The sequence below is a fragment of the Phyllostomus discolor genome, chromosome 1, assembly GCF_004126475.2.
Source record: "Phyllostomus discolor isolate MPI-MPIP mPhyDis1 chromosome 1, mPhyDis1.pri.v3, whole genome shotgun sequence".
Classification (NCBI taxonomy): domain Eukaryota; kingdom Metazoa; phylum Chordata; class Mammalia; order Chiroptera; family Phyllostomidae; genus Phyllostomus; species Phyllostomus discolor.
Genome location: NC_040903.2, coordinates 212503847 through 212524843, shown reverse-complemented (window position 1 = coordinate 212524843; position 20997 = coordinate 212503847). Strand labels below are relative to the sequence as shown.

Sequence of the window (20997 nt, the reverse complement as noted above, 5' to 3'; positions counted from 1 at the left end):
CACCCACCGCTCGGTACCAGGCCACGAGAGACCCAAGCCCTCTGGAATTATGCAAACCATGCAGTCCTCTAGAGAAGCTGTTTACTCTGTCCTGCCGTGCCTGTCCTACGGAAACCCCAGGAAAGGCCGAGCTCTCGATTTGCCCCTGCCCCAGCCTGGCACTCCCTCCTGCCGCCCTGCACGCCCCTGCCCCGGGGAAACATCATAAATTCTTCCTCCAACGGCATCAGCCTCTGGTGTGTTTCCTCAGTCACCCCCATACATTAAGATCCTGCGGGTTGCAAATGAGACGGTGCTCTAACTGCTTTTAGGGAGATCAGCATACAACAGTGATTTCTGGGAAGAGAGTCATTTACCAAAAACACACTAAACATTTCAAAGAGATAACATCTCAGAACGTGTTCGGACCGTGTCCAACAAAGAGAGGGCAGCCCAGCGGGTCACGATTCAGAGTCCTTTGTCATTTTACCGCTGTTTCTCTTTCCTCGCCTTATGGGGGGCTTCCATTACCTCTGGGGTTTGGAGGCAGCGGGGTGAGGACAGCTGGGTCGGAGCGTAGGCCCGGCCGTGCCCCAGTGAAGTGGACTTGGCTGAGTCCCTGGGCTCTGGCTTCTGGAACGGTAAACATGGGCGTCACTTCCGCCCTGCAGGCCTGGGGGAAGGCGCCCGGGGCTGCTGTATCCGGTGCTGCCCGGTGTTAGACGGGTGGCCAGCTGAGCCGAATGGTCTCTGTTTACGCCTCAGTGAGGACGCGAGGCTTTACGACAGAGTTTGCAGTGAATGCACGTTGCCCAGGAGTGATAAACTCTCGTTAACTGGCTAGACCTGGTTATTGAGAGCAATCAACTTTCTTTTTTAACTTTCTGGGAGGAAGACCTCCATGAGTGGGAAATTGGCGATAACCCACCCCTTCCGAGTTCCTGCCACAGCCCTCCATCCCTGAGGATGGCTGCCTGCTGGGGGTCTCTGCGCTCCCCTGCGCTTCCTTGTAAGCTGGCCTGGACCAAGAGGAGGAGAGGGCGACGGCTGTGAGCCGGCTTCCTTGGGGACTTGGACACAAGTGAGCATGTCCTTCTGAGTTACAGGTGTCTGGGCCCAGGGCAGGATACCCCAAGATCTCCCACCATGGTATATTGGTTATTTTGAGTTAAACTTACTTAAAAAACTATCTGTGCACCTTGGCTAGTGTGGCTCAGTGGATTGAGCGCCAACCTGTGAACCAAAGGGTCGCTGGTTCGATTCCCAGTCAGGGCACATGCCTGGGTGGTAGGCCGGGTCCCCAGCTGGGGACATGTGAGAGGTAACCAATCAGTGTATCTCTTGCGCATTGTTGTTTCCCTCCCTTTCTCCTTCCCTTCCCTTCTCTTTAAAAATAAAGGAAGAAAATCTTTAAAAAAGAACTGAGAACTGTATGCACAAGCAGAAAGCCCTGTCCTCTCTTGTCCTCCTTAGAGCAGGAGATACATCTGCCACATGACCAGCGCGCTCCCTGCTCCTGAGGGCTGAGTGCTGGTCCCTGATCCATCGCCAGAGTTAAGATAAAAAAAAACTATGGTGCATTTACACAATGGAATTCTATGCAGCAGAAAGAGAGAAGGAGCTCCTACCCTTTGCAACAGCGTGGATGGAGCTGGAAAGCATTATGCTAAGCGAAACAAGCCAGGCGGTGAAAGACAAAGACCATATGATCTCACCTTTAACAGGAACCTAATCAACAAAGAAACAAGCAAAATATAACCAAAGACACTGAAATAGAGAACAGGCTGACAGTGACCACAGGGGAGAGGGGAGGGAATTTCAGGGGAGAATGGGAAGGGTTTGCAGGAACAAGTATAAAGGACACATGGACACAAACGGGGGGGGCGGGTAGAAATGGGAGGGAGGTGGGAGGGATGGGTGGGTGGGCTGGAATGGGAGTAAAGGACAGAAAAATGTACTTGAACAATGATTAAAATTAAATTAAAAAAAAAAGAGAATCCTGAGTGGGGAGCCAGTCTAAAGCCTCAGGCCGCCTTTCCTGGTTCGTTCGTCAAGCCTCACCTTGTTTAGATCCCTCACTGAGAGGAATCCCCAAAACTTGCTTAGATTCCTTTTTAATGAGCACCAACTTTCTTCCTTCTGCGAAGGTCTCAAGTTATTGTTTACTTTGGACTTTCCTTTGTCTAAAATGTATAAAAAGGTGCCTGGCCCATCATTTCTCTGCGTCTCATTAAGGCCTGTGCAACTTCTTATGATTCTCCCGTGCGCATGTATTAAGTTGTTTTTTTTCCTTTTACTCTAGCCCTTGCATCAATTTTATCCTTTTATTGTTAGTCCGACTGTAAGAACTAAATAAGGGAGGGGGCATTCTGCCCCCTCTGCAGCATAATCTTGTACGAAGTTGTTGAAAATAGCTTGTATTTACCCTGTGACCAAAAATTGTTTCCTATGAGTACACCTCATGCAGAATGATTTAAAAGACAGAGAGACAATGATTAAAATAAAATTTTAAAAAATAAATAAATACAAGAGAGAGAGAAATTTTTAAAGTTCATGGCAAGGTCAGAGGAAATGCCTGCTCGTTACTCAGCAACTCCTTTTTGCACGGGATGAGTTGTTTAAACTTCTCTTTCAAAAGTACATTGTGAAATCTCTGGGTCAATAGAGGACGGAATCCAACTTGCTGCGGAGTTAACCGTGAACTGAAAAGCTTTTCACCTGCCCTGTCTCGGTTCTGGATTCTGAACGCCTTCTGGAAAACATCGTGGCCTCCCTGGCTCCTGCGGCAGGTAGGAGCCGCTGAGCTCTGCCCCCGGGGGTCTGGCCAGCGGACTCAGAAGTCAGGGCGTCCATCCACAGAAGGGCGGCGTTTTGCTTTGCTCCGGGAGGGAGCGGCAGAAATGCACAGCCCCAAAGAACTTCAGCGTCCCTGATATGTACCCCCCCCCCCCCGCCACGTGCTTTAGTTTGGAAATTTGACCTTGAGTATATCATTTGACTTTTTTATTCCCTTCAAAGCCCTACTTTATTAACACTGAAAAGATTATTCTGGGACAAAAGAGATATCAAACGACATTCCTTTAAATATGACCTTGGAGAAGTATTTCAGACTTACCAGGCATGATTAATTTATCAAAGGGAAACATTTTGCCTCTGGTTTCTTCCTCCTCCTCCTCCTCTTCTGTTAAAACAAAATATACATCGTCATGTTTGTTACATAGTATTACTATGGATAGCTCAAAAAATGAAACTATTTTAACTAGCAGTCACTAATTCCAGCTGAGTGACTCTTGCTCTGAACAGTAAAGCTGCAACTCATCTGGATGTAAATATTCAAACTTACGGCTGAACAGGTCTTTGGCTTGCTCATAGGTCTTTGGGAAGCCGTCCAAAACGTAACCTTGATTCCTGCAAGGCATAGATTTCAGCTTTTCTCTTATAAATCGAATTACATATTGATCTTCCAGCCGGCCTGATAAAAAGAAAAAAATATATTATGGAGTCCCATTCTACATAAAGGTTACATCCTAGGATCATCTGAAAAATGATCACATAGTCCAAGTTACTAGTGAGCATCCCTTACATTTCCATTAAAGTGGAAATTATGTGGTTTGGCATTTCACACATGATGCGTGAGTTCTAATACACAGCGACGCAGGAGAACCCAGTGAGCTGGTCTCCGGGGAAGAACAGAAGCAAATGCTGAATTTTGGATTTCCGGAGTATCTGCTGGTGTCACGGCTTCTGGGAGTCGTCGACTGTGGAGTAAGTGGAGGAATCCAGAGTGTCCCGACTCAGCTGTGGGGTTTGCTCAGTTCTGTTTTGGCATCACACCTCCATAAGCTTAATACATGATGGTAAACGCTCCTGTTTTGTGAATTGAGACAGTGTGCATGTAACGTTGCTGCGCATGATTGATCACTAGGAGGGGCTCCATAAACATTTGCTGCATTTGAATAAAAGTCAGCCTTGATCTGAGCCTCAGAGGCACCCCTCTCTCCCTTCTCCCCAAAGCAGCAGACCAGGGCCCCGCCCTGCAACCTGTCTTTTCCAGTTCAAATGGCATTTCTGACCTTGGCCCCGCTGGGCGGGTCCTTTCAGGCCTTGGCCGCTGCCTTCGCTTGGGGAGGCTGGAGAGGGGGGGCGGTTTGTTCTAAAACTGTCACAGTGATTAAAAATGTAGGGGTTCAGAACAGGCCTCCCCAAAACATGCCACTTCGACCTGTGAATGATTGTGAACTGAAGGCAGTTGAAACCCTTCGAGGTCATGAGAAACTTTTAACTCTCCCTTAAAGAACTTAAACTAGGGACCTTGTCCATAACAAAACTTATCACCAGATTTTTTTTTTTTACCTTATCTGTACGGCAGGACAAACTACTCATTACGGAACACTTGCCCTTCTTAGCACCCTGCAATGACCTTCCTCCCCTCTGAGCCTCGTGCTTGGCTCAGAAGGTCACGTACACCTCATTTCCCTTCCTGTCACTGAACCTCTCACGTATGTGTGCCCTCTGACCCCCTCGTGTGTGGGGGGCTCCCATGCAGACACATATGTAAGTGAATTCGGTTATCGTCTTTTGTTAAAATCTGTCTCCTGTAGATTTCATGATCAGACCAGCCTAGGAAAAACCTAGGGGAGAAGGTTTCTTCCTCCCCCACACAGACGCCACAATACCCACTTATCGTTTCGCTGTAATTGTCGATCAGCTAACATTTCCAAGACAGGACCCTGCCCTTGCACTGCTTCAAGGACGCCTTTCAGTAACGGGAGCCTGGCAGGGTCAAGAAACTGACCCCCGAAGCTGCGTCTGGGGCAGCGCTGCGCCCTCCGCTAGTCTGTGGGTCCGTGAGATGCAGCAGCTCTGGGCCTCGGGACCTCATCGGTCAATGGCAACACCATGATCTGGTCGGGCCACCTCTCTTCCACTCTTCACGGTCTCACTGATCGTGGAGCAGCCACCGATTCAGAAAATCATCGTCTTTTGGAAATGTAAGTATTACGCAGGCAGAGACAAAAAAAATCATCGGAAGTGCCACTCATCGTAATGACATTCCTCGACAGGATCCGACAGCACTTCCCAGTAAGGTTCCCAGTGCTGCAGAGACCAAGATGCCTTTCTCGGGAAGGCAGGGGACCCGCCGATACTCAAAGCAAATGCCAGTCGAATTGTCCCACTTCCAGTTTCCGAAGGCGTCCTTGGGGAGGCCAAGGCACCTGATCAGAAACCCCACTTCCCTCCCCGACCGTGCGACGGTGCAGTACCTCGCTCCACCTCCGGGGGCGGGCTTTGCCGCCACGTCTGCTCGCCTCCCAGCCCACTGCTCAGTGTGCCAGCCGGGCCCCAGGGACAGGCGAGGATGACGACGGGCTGCGAGGACTCAAAGGGCTGAATCCCAGCACCTTTCTGCAGGGAACCGTGACCTCCTGGAGGTGCACCAGAGCCCGTGTGGGGCTCCTCGGAAAGGGACCGTCACTTCTACTCTGAAATGAATGCGCACAGCCCTAAGGGACAGCCCTTAAATCACCACACTGCTCTTTAAAAAAAAAAAAAAATGCTAAGTCTGTCTTTGAAATACCAGTGATATTTACTTTTTATTTATTTATTTTTTCAAGCCAGATATTGTATGATTTTTAAAAAGATTTTATTTATGTATTTTTAGAGAGAGGGGAAGGGAGGAAGGAAGAGGGAGAGAAACATCAATGTGTGGTTGCCCCTCACACGCCCCCAACGGGGGACCTGGCCCACAACCCAGGCATGTGCCCTGACAGGAATCAAACCGGTGACCTTTCAGTTCACAGATGGGTGCTCCCTCCACTGAGCCACACCAGCGGGGGCCAAACCATTTACACGTAAGTGTCTTGGTCTAGGGAAGATGGGCTTGTTTAACTCTCTCAGTTTCCCTGTTCCACGTGCCAAGGAATGTCCCTAGCTTCCTACTACCCTCCTTTAAAACCACAAAAGTATGGTTCTCCGGTATTAATGACGTCTCCTCTAGTTCTTACACAGTCTCACAAGTTGAATACTACAGCCACCAGTCTGTCGTCTAATTTCAAACCCTTCCCCCAGCCGCAGCCTGACTCAGGCCCAGAGGGACCACCTAGAGTGGGAGGGAGGCTCCTGCTCACTCAGCCAGTTTCTCTTTCTTCCTCCTTAGTCTGCCCCTTCCTCTTGCCCTCCCCGTTCCTTGCTCTATTACCTGCCTGCTCTTTATCATCATCCTCATCATCATATCATGTGCTTTTGTTCTCCATTTCTTAAATTCTTTTTATCCTTTTAAACATTTATTTTGTGATCTCTGCTCATTTATTTTCCGAAGGCAAAGCAAGTCTGATTTCACTCGTGGAGGACTACTGGCTCAAAAAAATTGTGACTTTGGTTTATGAGTTCATCTTTAGTAGGGCTTTTTTTAATTACTAAAAAAACATAGTTTCTCTTAATAAGCATATATTTTCTTGTGATTTACAAAACTCCAATTTAAAAATAATTCTGTGGCCCTGGCTGGTGCGGTTGAGCAGATCGAGTGACGGCCTGGGAACTGAAAGGCCGCCGGTTCCAGTCCCAGTCGGGGCACACGCCTGGGTTGCGGGCCAGGTCCCCCGCTGGGGGTGAGCAAGAAGCAGCTGATCAATGTTTCTCTCCTTCTCTTTCTCCCTCCCTCCCCTTCTCTCTAAAAATAAATAAATAAATACTTGGTGTCCCCCATGCTTTGGGAAAAAAAGATTTTATATATTTATCTTTACAGAGAGGGGAAGGAGGGGTAAAAAGGGGGGGAGAAACATTGATCCGTTGCATCTCGCATGTGCCTCAACTGGAGACCAGGCCCAAAACCCAGGCATGTACCCCGACTGGGGATTGAACCTGTGAACTTTTCCTTTGTGGGACGATACCTAACCAACAGAGCCACACTGGTCAGGGTGAGGGACAATACTTCTTATGAGCAAAAAGATATATATTAAAAAAATCTCAAAAAATTTAAATACCAAGGTTTAATTAATCTACGTGCAGTTCAGACATTATGAAGTCGATACATCTACATGTTTTTCCTCCTCACTTTTTTTATTTTCCAATTCACAGAATAGTGGAAATAGGCTAATGATCCATCGATCACCTGGCATCTCACCAACCAGATTTAAGAATTCCACAACCCTTCGGAAATACATGAAGTGAGCAAAGAGAATTGATCACAAGCGCACTGGGAGGTTTAACCCAGTCCCAGTTTTGGCTGCAGGGTGGGGATGCTGACAGGAGGGGCATTATATAGGAACAGGGCGTGGGGGTGCCCTGGAGGGGCTGCGAAATCTGTCCTGCTGGAATCATGAGACTCATATAAGCACTAGCTGGGTCAGGTTAGGGACAGGGGAGCCCACCCCTGTGTCCTCAGGCTGGGAAATTTCTATGTGAGCTTCGGGGCTGGGTTCCCAGGTCTTGCTTTGTTGAAACATAATCCAGGTCCACGTCCTCGCTTCTGGTAAACATGACCAGGAAGGGCTTCTGGACAGACTTGAGGGGACAGAGGAGCCCTTTTGGTCCTGTAGGAGGTGCGGGGGGCAGGGGACAGGAGGGGCACTTGCTGTCCTGAGACCTTCCGTTCCCCTGAAGACGGCGTCCGTCCTGGGCTCCGTCCCAGGCCTCTGCAGGCGGAGGCTGCTGACCAGTGTGGCCTCTCGCGTCTGGGAAGAACAGAGTCTTCTCCGGCCAAGGACGGGCCCTTCCTGAGCCTGGGCCAGGCCCTGGCTGTTCCCAACCTGGCACAGGCACGCCTGTGATCCTTCTACGCGGTCACCTCCCCCAGGCTCCAAGAGAGCCCGGGTGGTGCGTCACACCATGCTGTCGCATAAAGTCCTCGGGCAAGACCGTTGGGTCCTCGAGAAGACCTGTTGTATCAGTCTCTGTCGATAAACATCTTCCCGTGTTTGTCTCCTCTGCTTGAACGTTAGAGGCTCTTGCCTCTCTTCGGGGGCGGCACCGTTCTCTGCTCCAGGGCCCTCGTCCTGTCCCCGACACCTCGGGCTTCAAGGGCAAGTCCGGGGGGCCGCGTACTCCTGTGGGTTCCTACGGTCCCAGCCTCCCACCCTTTGTTTTTTATTTTTTTAGAACTTTTTTTTACAAGAGTTTATTTTTTAATTTATTTTTCTAAAGATTTTATTTATTTATTTATTTTTAGAGAGGGAAGGGAGGGAGAAAGAGAGAGAGAGAGAAACATCAATGTGTGGTTGCTGAGGGCCATGGCCTGCAACCCAGGCATGTACCCTGACTGGGAATCGAACCTGCGATGCTTTGGTTCGCAGCCTGCGCTCAATCCACTGAGCTATGGCCAGCCAGGGCTGCAAGAGTTTATTTGAGCCACACTGGTGACATATCAAGAAGCAAGATCTCAAAGGCTCCTCCCCCTTTCATGGGGCCTGGCCAGCTTTCCTTCCACTGGTGTCCCCACCGTGGAATATCGTGTCCGTTTTCTCTGCTGCTGAAAACCAGACTGGTGCGGCTTGGGGGACGGAGGGGAGGAGGCAGAAGGGTAGCCTGGACTTCAGGAGGGCTCGGGAGAACAAGAGGCGCGGAAGGTGAGTAGCTAGGAAGAGGACTGCCCGGAGGACCTGAGGGCGGAGGCCTGGAAGACCAGAGGTGGGGGGCCCCTCAAGAGCAGTGCCTGGGGATAGGGTAGGGGGGCGCCCCAGCAGCCCAGGAAAGCACAGCACCAGGAAACAGCAGCGAGCACCCAGGGCCGGTTTACACCTCTGTCCTTCCCTGACTCCCTCGTGCCCCCGTCCAACCCTGGAGGGTCAGAGACAGCTGCCAGCAAGACGGGAGAAGGCAAGAGAGAAGAACAACCGAAGGTGCTGGATGGGAGGCCGGGGGAGGACTCCATTGCCCACGAGTCTGCACTGCTGGCCTGGCCTGTGGACGGGACCCATGTAACCATTTTCATGGAGGAGCTCAAGTGTTTACATGTAAAAATGAAATGGCCTTGTTTCTCTAGTAACTGCCAACGGACGGCTTTCCTGCTGGGTCACAAGCTCCCTTAGAGACATCTCGGTGCAAAACCTGGTGTCTGGAGATTGAATGGCCGTCCTCAAGCATGAATAACAAGGAGCTGCTTACACAGTACCCAGGGGCTGCAGCGGGCCGCCTTGGGTTCCATCCCAGGGCGGGGAGAGATGAGTCCAGATTCCGAGTCTGTAGTCACCCTCGACTGTGGGGACTTTGTTCCACTGGCTGGCTGAGATGACCAGGTGAGTATGGATGACCAAAAAAAGGCTCTCTGGCCTGGCTGGCATAGCTCAGTGGATTGAGCTCGGGCTGCGAACCAAAGTGTCGCAGGTTCGATTCCCAGTCAGGGCACATGCCTTGGTTGCAGGCCACGTTCCCCAGCAACCGCACATTGGTGTTTCTCTCTCTCTCTCTTTCTCCCTCCCTTCCCTCTCTAAAAATAAAATAAAATCTTTTTTTAAAAAAGGCTCTCTGGAAAGCGACCTCGCAGCGTGAGCCGACCATCAACGCCTAACAGGGCAGGTCAAGATGCGGAGTCACGTCCCAGGACACGACTGTTCAGTGGCAGATTTCAAGCCAGCTCTGTCCATTGTCCTTGTGCGTCTAAGCTGAAATGCCAGACGTACCGTAACACCCCTGGGAGGGGGTATCAACTCTCAAGAGAGCACACAGTTTTGTTAACTGTCTTATAATCCAATCCCCACCTCGCTTCCTCCCACCTTCAGGTAATCTTCCTTACCTCCTCTCCTTAATCTCAAAGGCGCAAAGAAGCTGCAAACAGTCACTGTCCAGAGCGGCCGAGAGCTCGCTGTCCAGGGTATGCCATCGATTCGGCTCAAACTCTTACAAAAATTCTCTGCAGGTTGGGATGTTTCTTATGTCCAGACATGAGCAGGAATATTTTCCCACTGATCTGTGTGCCTTCCTGCATTAGTTACGGGTCCACGTGATTCATCACTTTTTTTTTTCTATTAAGGATTTAAAGATTTTCTTTTTTTTATTTTTAGAAGATTTTTATTTATTTTTAGAGAGAGGGGAAGGGTGGTAGAAAGAAAGGCAGAGAAACATCGATGTGCGAGAGAAGCACCTATTGGTCGCCTCTCGCACACCCCCAACCAGGCACCTGGCTGCAACCCAGGCGTGTGCTCTGACTGGGACTCGAACTGGTGACCTTTCAGTTTATGGGATGATGCCCAGTCAACTGAGCCACCCGGCCAGGGCTTAATTATTTCCTTATCAGTTTGTCTGAGTATTTTATATGTTAAGACTATTAACTCTGTCATATGGTGGCACATATGTTTTTTTCTGGCTTGTCCTTTGCCTTTTAATTAATGACCTTTGATGTTTTAAAATATTTATGACTAAACATTTGCCTTTTTTTTTAACTTAGGTATTTCTTTCTCATCTTATGATCAATCACCAAAATATTAATGGTTAAGTTTTTTTGGGGGGGGGCGCTGGGATAGAATTCTAAATGAAATTTCTTTTCTGGTTGTAATAATTTCTGTACTCATAATAACAAACAAACAGTCTTTGATAACAAGGAGAAAAAAACCGGAAAGACTCACAGGCCAAATGGGAAAAGTAAAATAAATCGCACGCTAACAATGCTGTGCCATTGACCTGGGGGGAAGGACAAAAACAAGCAAAGGGATGTCATGAGCGAGGCCAGCGCGCGTGTCACCTGCGTTCTGCTCCATGCTCTCCTTGACCCCGTCCAGGAGCTCCTGTGCATCTTCCACGTTTTCCTCTTCCTCTTCCTCACCTTCCTCCTCTGCTTCCCCTCCGTACTTCGGCGCCACGGCGGCCTCCTGCACACCACAGAGAGCCTCCGGTTGGAAGACGCCTGAGCTGACTCGCTCTTCACTAACCGCCGGCCGCGGGAGGGCAGGGGGCCTGCGGGAAATCTCTGAACCTTCCTCTCAGTTTGCGGACCTAAACCGCTCTGAGAAAATAGTGCGTTTCTGGTGACACCCGGAGAAACGGACATCCAGGATAAAAACACCTAAAAAGGCTCTAGTCTGGGGCTGGGGGGCGGAGGCGGGGCAGTGGACAGCAATGGGCGGGGGGGATTGGGACAAGTGTCATAGAACAACAATAAAATAAAATAAATTAATTTTAAAAAATGAACATGCCCCAGTCAACAGGGAGAATACAGGTGTATTTTGAGCAACAGCTTGGAGACGCACTAAATGTCACGGGCAGCCCGTGGAAGATGCTTCCATCTTGGAGGCAGAAGCCCTATGGGATTCGGTCTTTTCGTAAGCGGGGCCCACGGTAAAATCCAGTTACAGTAACACGTCTCTTTGTGGGAGGTCATGTAAAAAAAAAACATTTTTAAAATATAAACATTCCCAGTCAAGGAATTGACAGCGGTACCAGTTTGGCTATGGCCTCGGAGATGACGTCCTTCAGCTTGACGTGATGCAGCCTGTAGTACCTGGCCAGCACTTCCGAGACGCTGGACTTGCCCACGGCAGGGGGCCCGAGGATGCACACCTTAATGGGCTGGAAGGGGAGAGGGGTCACCTGGTGGGCGCTGAACCGCCTGTCGCGGGACAGAGCGCTCCTTATTCCAGAGGTGAGCCTGTCCGAGTCTCCAGGTCCCGCAAGGCTACCTCTCCAGCCACGCTCTCCAAAGTACTTAGTGAGCACCTACTATGTGCTCTGACCTGGGCAGGGGACCACGGCACTCCAGTGTGTGCTCCGGAATACCTCAAAAGTATTAAGAAAGAAAGTACCCAAGCACGACACGCTGCCAGCCTCACAGCTTATTGTGTTACTCTTGCAAAGATAACAAAGAAATTAAAGAATTTCTGGTCTGGTGAGATGGCGCTTAACTTATCGCCTCATGAATATTATTTCTAGTTTCTGGTCTTTAGTTATACTTTCCTTCTCAACACGGATAATTTACTCTAGTTTTTAAAGACACGCTTATTAAAATAATGTGATTTCTTCTGCCGAAAAACTTTCTCTAATGCTGAAGAAATTCTGTCACATTCATAACCAGTGAGGAAATATTAATGTCTAACAGAAATAAAAACATCAGTAGCAAATAGCCTTTTCTTTCAAAGCGGTCCAAACAGTTGTGAAGCTGGGGGCTAGCGTTTTGCACAGGCAAATTAAAAAAATTTTTTTACTTTTAAAGTGTTTTTAAAAAATCATGCTAATGGAAAGAATTTCCTCTGGCAGAGCCCCCATGTGCTTCAGGAATGTATAATTTCATCCAGGAAGGGGTTTGTTGTTTTGTTATCACCAGGTGTCGATGGGGAAACCGAGGCCGTGGAGAGGCAGGCAGAGACGTGGTGTGGTGCTGGGTGAGGAGCGGTGGACATGAATGGTCCCATCTGGTTAGCGACGGGCACTTTCAGGGTGATGGGAACGACCAGGATGGCAGGCAGTGGGTGTGGGGGCAGACAGTGCCAGGCGACCAAGCAGCCCTGGGCTGAGTCTTGCTGAGCAGGGCTGGGGCACGAGTCCTGGGGTCCAGCTGCCGCCGGAACAGCTTCGCGTGCCTTGTTTGGTGTGCGCGCACATGCCCAGAGCGGACCTGTCTCCTGGGCTGAGCTCACCTCATCCAGGTACAAACCCTGCATGGCCGTTTGTTTGTGTACAATGAGAAATGTGACGGCCACTGAGCTGAGGACGGTCCGTGTGCTCACAGTACACTTACCCCCTAGGGGCAGACCGGCATGGACAGACGAGCTTCGATGGCAGCAAGGAGAGTTGGAGGGATGGACTGCTCATCGACACCAGGTTGGGGTGCTCTGAGGCACCTGTCTGTGCAGCTGGGGGACTGTGCTTTGCCAAGGAACTGGAATTGTGGGAGCCCCGGGCTTGAGGCCCCCACGATCTCGGTGGCCACTGCTATGGCACAGCCGGCACATTGTCCTCGTGCTGTTTCCTGTTCTCTGCTGCCACGCCGGCCGGCAACCCCAGGGAGGCACGGGCTGTGAAATCTGTAGGTACGCTCACTCCTTCTATCATGTTCTTGGCCGGTCTTGCTAATCGGGAACCACAGGGTCTCTTTAAGGTGTCTTATCTGGAACTGTGTGCCTTATTACAGTTGACTCACAGAGGAAACGCTAGCCTTACCTCTTGAGTCGGATGGGTCTGTGCCTTGGCATGGTCTCCAAGTAAGTCACCATGGGGACCTCAGATGCTGAAAGGGGTCCTTGTTGCTTTTGCTCAGTGGCACATCCTTTACTGGTTACTAACGAGGCATGTGTTTCAGGAAAATATGGTTCTTAGGATAGAATGGTGGCACTGTACTTGCTCATATGAAGTATTCGCATGCACAGTGGCAATTATGGTTATGACGACACCTGTCACTCGTTGGCAACACTACAGGTTTCCAAACACTGTCCCACACTCACTGGCACCTTCGCAGTGCTTCCCTGGAGTAAATCCAGAGGTGCAGGCAGGCGCTGCTGTGGTCCGGTCTCAGAGAGGTGTGGAGGCTCCGCAGCGAGGCCGTCCTGGCTGAGTGGGCGTCCTCGCTGGTTTGGATCCCCAGCGTGCCCTGCGGCCGGGAGAAACTCGCTCCGTCTCTCTGAGCCTCGGTTTCCGCACCGACGAGGTGGAGATCAGAGTATCGGCCTCGACAAGCCGTGACGATTGAAACAACCAGCGAATCTCCTGGCCAATCGGATCAAAGTAATAACGAGATGTCTTCCACCTCTTCCCTCCCCACTCCCACGCGTGTAGCCAGGGCTGGGACAGGCAGGCCAGCGGGGCGCCGGGTGTGTTCCCTAGTGCAGACAGCTCTGTGACAGTTGGCCTTGAGCTCTCCCTCATGTTCAATGTGTGCCAAGCATAGCGGTCCTTGTTCCTGTTAACTTCATAATTTTCACAGTCGGTGGACAGTGTTAACATAACACACATGCAGGCGGTTGTTGGATCGGGACCAACGGGTCACCTTTGAAAATGAACTAACTTGAATTTAGACATTTGGACACTGGAGAAAGGAAATGCTTTCACTGAGAGAATCACACCTGGAGGTGAAATAGAAAATGGCTCTAGTTACCAGTAACTTTCTGCTTTGCTTGTACTCTCTGAGGATGTTGTTGATGTTCTCCACGAAGCCGGTGTGGGCCACCCAGCGCATGTTGAAATGCTCCTTCACGCAGATGGCTTCCATCCTCAGGTTGACCAGCAAGTGGTCGATGCTCTCTTGCTAAGAGAGAAAGCCACGTCAGAGACCTGTCTCTTTATTTTTTAATTTATTTTTAGTTTTATAGAGGGGGGAAGGGAAGGAGAGAGGGAGAGAAACATCAATGTGTGGTTGTGTCTTGCACATCCCCTACTTGGGGACCTGGCCCACAACCCAGGCATGTGCCCTGACTGGGAATCGAACCAGCGACCCTTGGGTTTGCAGGCCTGAGCTGAACGCACTGAGCTACACCAGCCAGGGCCTCTTTATTTGGATTTTGATGGTGATAACAGACCCAGGCCTATTATGATTAAAGAAAAATATATAGCCATTCACCGACCCTGACGGTCACTAAGTGTTGACAGAGAGCCCGCTGCAACCCTCTCGGCCGCCCACGCCTGCCCCACGCCTGCTCTCCGGGGACGGCGACACTGGGCTCTTGCACGGCCGCTCGGAGTAGGAAGATACTAGAAGCCCAAGTATGAGGTTAATCATCTCAAAGATGTTTAATTGTAGCTACCATATTTTTTCAGATTTCAGTAACTTTATTCCTATGCCCTGAACAGCCCCACATCAGACCGTTGTGCTATTCAACCCATTGATAACATCCATACCCAACTGCCTTTTTAAGAAACCACTTAATGTAAAAAATTATGTGTATAGAGTGTTCTTCCTTGACCTTACAGACATTACTGGAAAATCAAGTTCAAAAACTCTCCCAAATCTCATCAGTTACCTCACGCCTACAGCTTACATCATCCTGACTTTTCCTTGACAGCTGAGTCAATTTAAAAAAATTTATTAAATGGATTGGGGTGACATTGGTTGAAAGAACCATGTAGGTCTCAGTTGTATATTTCTATGATACTAGATCTGTATATTGTACTGTGTGCCCACCATCTACTGTGTCTGCTTTTTTAAAAAATATATTTATTTATTTTTAGAGAGGGGGGAGGGAGGCAGAAATAGAGGGAGAGAAACATCAGTGTGCAAGAGAAACAACCATGGGTTGCCTCTCGCATGCCCCCTACTGGGGACCAGGTGCACAACCCGAGCAGGTGCCCTGACTGGGAATTGAACCAGCGACCTGTCAGTTTGCAGGCTGGCACTCAATCCACTGAGCCACACCAGCCAGAGCCAGAGAGCTTTCACATACATCTTCTGACCGTGACCTCTGAGAGTTTTCCAGAAAGGAAAACAGGCTCGCAGAAGGGAAGAGAAAGTTACTTTAGGGCAGACCACTAGTTGTGCAGGAGCTTGGAAGCCAGGCATTCTGACTCCAACCCACCCCCCTCCAGAACCACTCCATGTAGGAAAAGGGGAGACAAAAAGAACCCCTATATACTAACTGTTAATTCCTTGGTCAGGAAAACATTTTCTTGGGGTACTCTCTGGATTTTCCCGGGGCCAGTGTTCTTACTGATGCACTGTCAGAGAAAAATAGAAATATTATTTGGCTTACCTGCAAAGTTTTAACATAAAAGCTCTCAGACGAATGCAAGCATGACTGAATACAAAAATGTTTGCACAACAGAAGCGGACACACGACGGTCTTCATTCACTCGTTCAGCGACCACCACCGCATGCCGGGGACTGGGGATGAGGCTGAGAAGGCCCAGTTCCCGCCCTCAAGAAGCTCCTCCCGGTCTGAACAGGGAGGCCAATGTGTGCGCGCAGACGTGTCACATTTGCGGCTCGCAAAGGGGGTGCTGGGAGCACAAAGAAACATCGGGCCTGTGCGGGAGGTGGGGTGTAGGTGCGGAGGAAGATGTCTGAGCCGAATCTTCAGGATGGGGGGAAGGGCGGGAGAAGGGTCGCTGGGCTCCGAGGCGACAGGCGGCTTTGGCCAGAGCGGCCTGGACCAGCGAGGAGGCTCGACAGACCCAGAGCTCCTGGGAGCTGCCAGCCGGCCGGTCTGGGGAACCTGACCGTCAACGCATTGAGGCAAGTGTCCACGGGCACATTTTAGGTTTCTGGTGAGTGATGTGTGGGTGTCCAGCCCCCCCCCCCCCCCCCCCCCCCGGGGCCTCTCCTGCTCCCCTTCACGCCGTTACTGGAGAAAGGCCATTTTGGCTGCAAGTTGCCAACACTTGACTGCAAATCCAGACGGGGAGCATGGTTTTACGGACATTCTGCTGGGCTGGTCAAAAAGTCCATTATGTTTTTTTCTGTACGATGGCTCTAGTAGTGCTTAGTTGCCTTTAATTTCATTCGAAGCCATTTTTTTAGATTGCTTTGTGACAACTGCCGTATCAGTGTGCGTTTTAAAAAAATGATCAAAATCGGTGAATTTTTTACAGCCATTTTAATATTGAAGATGGAAGAAAATACGTAACATTTTTGGCATATTATGCTTTATTATTTTAGGAAAGGTAAAAACACAACTGCAAAGCCAAAAATGATGTGTGCAGTGCGTGGAGAAGGTGCTGTGGCCGATGGAGCAAGTCAAAAGTGCTTTGTGAAGTTTCTTGGTACTACTGACATTTTGGCCAAATAGTTCCTTGCTGTGGGGCTGTCTTATGCATTGGAAGATGTTTAGCAGCACCCCTGGCCTCTGCCCACTAGAAGCCAGTGGCAGAATATAGCTGGCATACTCAAAATATGCAGATCAATAAAGTTATTGGTGAAAAGGAATAATGTGTCTTTCATTTTATGGAAAAAAACCATAGGGACTTTTTGGCCAGCCCAGTATTTTAGGAGTCCCAGCCCCTAGCCTTGTTAGCACACCGGATTCTGTAAGGATACTTCAGGGATAAAACGATTCAAGAAATGCTACCCAGCATAAGATACAATGGTTGTACCTTGACTAAGTCCTCCAGGGTATGGGCCGACTCGTCCACAGCCACCACGTAATGAGCCTTGGGCACGTGGTCTATTATGTTTTGTATCACTCTGCGGGCCAAAGGGGAATGTTACCAGGGATAAAGCAAAAGTGATGCAGTAAACCAGAAGTCGCTGACCCCCCCACCCCCACCCTCCCGTGCGCCCGGCACCGCAGTGTTCGAGGTATTATGTCACTTCGCTTCCAACAAGGTCACGGTCAGGATGATGGGCTGCACTACAGGTGGGGACGCTGGTACAGAGTTAAGTGACATTTCTCTTGCCGAAGGGCTACAGGATTTGAAGGAGGGTCGGTACCTCACAGGGCACCTGAGCCCGCAGGTGTACAGGTTACGGAGAAGTCTGCGCGCTCAGAGGCTCGATGACGTCACACCGCCCTTGTGGGAGGGGTTTCGCGGGGCAGACGCAGACCCACAGACGCAGCTGCTTTCCGAAGGGGGTCCCGCAGCTCTAGGGGCTGGGCCTAAGACCTTCTCCCCTGGATTAATAGGGACTGCCACCAGCCGTTACCCCCTGAACCCTCTGACCAGGTAGGTACTCTTATTATCATCCTCATCTCACAAAAGAGAAACGCAGACCCAGAGCGGTTCAGTAGTGCTCCCGGGTTCGCACAGCTGGCCAGAGGCGGAGCAGGGATTTGAGCCCAAGTGAAAGAAACCCAGGGAGAAACAGCGGTGGCTTGAAGTCTAACACAGGACTGTCCATTCTGTCTCTGTTTCAACTTGTTTTTAGCGGAATAAAAATAAAACAAAGGCACGCATCTAAATGCCCGCTCCACATTTTTACATTGATTTCTCAACACGTCATTCTTTAGTTTCTTTCTTGTTAAATATTTGACGATCTGAGAAGAAATCTGCAGGAGAAATGCTACCCAAGTCCTTGTGTAGTGGGAATAATTTAACTCGCTAATTTATCTGCTTGGAAGGAAGATGTTAAGGACACAGGCTAAGTGTTTGGTCCTAATAATGGAGAATATTCCTCCACATCTTTGAAAGCTGATAATATAACAATGCAGAAAAGAAGGCACTGTCAGCCCTGCTGTGTCAAGTGTGAATGCTGGCTGAAGCAGACCTGGGTTGTGGATGGAGCCTGAAGCTTATACAAGTCGGGGGGGGGCAGGGGGTGGGAGGGGCGTGTCCTTCCTTAAGAAAAAATACTAACATTGAAGTTTGGGGCCTTGGATGAGACCCACGCAGGGGAGGCAGGGTAGTAAAGTGTAAGCTTCACCATCTCCCCAGCGTATCTGCAAATCTGCCTGGGACTGGGGGCCGTTTCCTAGTGCCCCGTGGAAGGGAGGAGGAGTGGAATCTAGAAGCCAGAGTCTCAGGGAAGAGCTGAAACTCAGTGGGGGTTTTCAGGGGAGGAGGAGCAGAAGGGGTGGTCAAATAAAGCCCCCCTGGAACCGGAAATGTAGAAACGATGAACCACACATGCAGTGGACCATCCTTTGACTCGTGTTTAGGTCGGGGTGCACAGAGGGGGAGGGGGTCTCTGGGCCTGTCTGGAGCACAGAGTTGGGATACTTGGTGAGTGAAAGCAACATGTATTAATGTTGCCCAAGAAACCCACTTCCGCTTTAGAGTTTGCTATCTGAGTTCTGGAATTTAAATTGGTGGGCAGGACATACCAGTGTCGCCTGGGACAGAAGAATAGGAACACTAGGTCCCTGGGATGCACGTAACCGGCTCCTTCTTTCCTAGAATTGGGAGACACACTTGCTACCCTGCTGGTACAGTTTTTAAAAGATGAACCTGAACGTGTGCTCGGAAGGGCGGAGCTTTTAGATGGTGGGCGCTATTTCATCAGGTGCAAAATGGAGAGAATCACTGTACCTTCCGCGTGGGTTCGGTGGGAAGAATAAATACGAGGATACACGCAAGGGTCTTAGCACGTGGTGAGTGCTCAATACACATTCACATCCGGCAATGAGTTTGAGGGAAGAGGTCCCTCCGGGAGAACACTTACCCAGCGAGATCCAGGACGTGAATTGTTGGAATTATATTTGATCCTTCCCCAAACACCGGTAATGCAGGGACCTCACCCAGCCAAGCTAACTACGAGAGAGAGAAGCAGAAGCACATTTTCTCCGTTACACGTATGTATGGGATTACGACTGGTCTCGTACAGAGCTGCAGTCCGAGGCACCCGAGGGATCTGCCTGTCTGATGCGGATGAAGCACCACAGGGCTGTTGGCTAAATCAGTTCTGGTGAGACGTATCCTATCCTGTTAGGGTAAATAGAGTGTAACCCCGGAGCTAAAATACTTTCCAAGCAACCCATGCCCTCATCAGCTGTCTTTGGTACCCTCCGCACGTTACCTGCGTAGGAAGAAAGTGCGTACGCAGGGGCGATGCCTCTGAATGAGAGGAGACCCACCTGTGTCTCCCTCACCCTGAGAGAGGCGACTGGAGGCCTTCACGATGGGAGAGAGAACGGGCCATTGTGGTCGATGCCATGAACCCTCTGCCACTGTGCAGTAGCGTTGCCGCCAGCAGGAGCCAGCAAAAACATCCTCCAATTACAACAGGAAAAAATCCTCATAGTCACTGAGAAGTCGTACCTTCAAAAAGAAGTGTAAGATGCCTCCTTCCACTCCATACTGAAGTCCAGCAGCGACCACGAAAGTCGTGAATCTTTTGACCTGTGAGGCAGAACGCGGGAGAAGAGCTAAATGTGATTAATCATGTCGCACCAGGCTATTTTAGTGGTTAAAAATGAGCGCCCTAGGGAGTCTCCTGATCTCTTTCAGCCATGAAGCCATCGTTCCAGATAGGAATGGGGTCCCTTCTAGACACCACTCCACGCTACTCAGGAATGCCTCCGACCGCTATTAGAATGTAATTATCGCTCTTAATTAAATGAAAGCCAGAGTTTATTATTTGTGAAGACTTAACGCCTTGAAGTACCGTGTTGGGCACCTAGGGGAAAAGGGAGATACACAAATTAGTCCTTCCACCGTGATCTTTAATTACCTGGCAGGGGAGGTGGACGCACATAAAACCACACAGTTTGGCAGCGAACCTTAGTACAAGGATTGTAATGGTTGCGGAATGTTTATTTCATCCAGGAGATGTAATTTGGGCCCTGGGAGAATTTGCCTCCATATTTAACCATTTTTTAAAAGATTTTATTTATTTATTTTTAGAGAGGGAAGGGAGGGAGAAAGAGAGAGAGAGAGAGAGAGAGAAACATCAATGTGAGGTTGCTGGGGGCTGTGGCCTGCAACCCAGGCATGTGCCCTGGCTGGGAATCGAACCTGCAACACTTTGGTTCGCAGCCCGCGCTCAATCCACTGAGCTACGCCAGCCAGGGCCATATTTAATCATTTTTAAAAGTCATCTCGGTACTAGCCGCCTCACTGTGGGGAAACGGGCTTTTTGCAGGCTGAAGAGCTTCGGGCAGAGGCAATGCTTAGGGATAACCTGGGCACCGAGTCTTCTTATTTTAATGCCCTCCTTCCTAATAATCCAATCAGCATGCGGCTTTCGTGATACTTAGTTTAAAAAAGTGGAGACCCTTGTGTAATCGTTGGTGCAGCTCTTTCTGGATCTCTGATGCGAGGTCCCAGTATACACGGGGCAAGGACCCCTGGAGGTCTGGTTCGGTTCCATGAAACATCCCACTCACAGGCCACCACAGGCCGCCCCACGTCGGGTTGCATTTCCTTCTCCCTGGTTAGTTCTATGGGAAGCTGAATCGTACCTGAGAGAGAGTCATCTGTGAGTACCCCTGTGTGCGACTGGCCTCTCTTCTTGCTCATTCAGCCCCCGACTGAAACCCCCGAGTTAGCGTCAGAAGCCGGGAGATCCACAGAGGCATCCCCCATCGCCGCTGTGATCAGGTTTTATAAAGTGAGAGTGGAAGGGGGGAATGATACACAGGGAACGGAGTCCTCCGTGGAGGCGGGGGGAAGTGGAGGCAGGAACCCCTGCTAGGGGGGGAACTGGGAGGGCTGAGCGAGGTTTCTGGGGAACAACGGCGTCACTGCAGTAGATCCGCACCCCTCGCCATCTGGACAGGCCGGCGGATACGC

General features: G+C 50.1%; 1 protein-coding gene across 2 annotated transcripts in view; it reads right to left on the bottom strand.

Annotated features, from left to right (window-relative positions):
• The window catches only part of AK7 (adenylate kinase 7), a 60588-nt gene that overhangs the window by 9865 nt on the left and 29726 nt on the right, over positions 1-20997 (bottom strand). The window contains exons 6-14 of one of the 2 annotated variants that reach the window (XM_028507605.2): positions 19525-19605; positions 18929-19017; positions 16924-17014; positions 15472-15549; positions 13997-14146; positions 11350-11478; positions 10655-10781; positions 3323-3451; positions 3095-3160 (exon numbers count right to left, since the gene is read on the bottom strand). In XM_028507605.2, the coding sequence (XP_028363406.1) occupies positions 3095-3160; positions 3323-3451; positions 10655-10781; positions 11350-11478; positions 13997-14146; positions 15472-15549; positions 16924-17014; positions 18929-19017; positions 19525-19605 (940 nt within the window). The remainder of the gene's footprint in view (positions 1-3094; positions 3161-3322; positions 3452-10654; positions 10782-11349; positions 11479-13996; positions 14147-15471; positions 15550-16923; positions 17015-18928; positions 19018-19524; positions 19606-20997) is intronic. The other variant, XM_036013809.1, reaches the window with a different exon arrangement.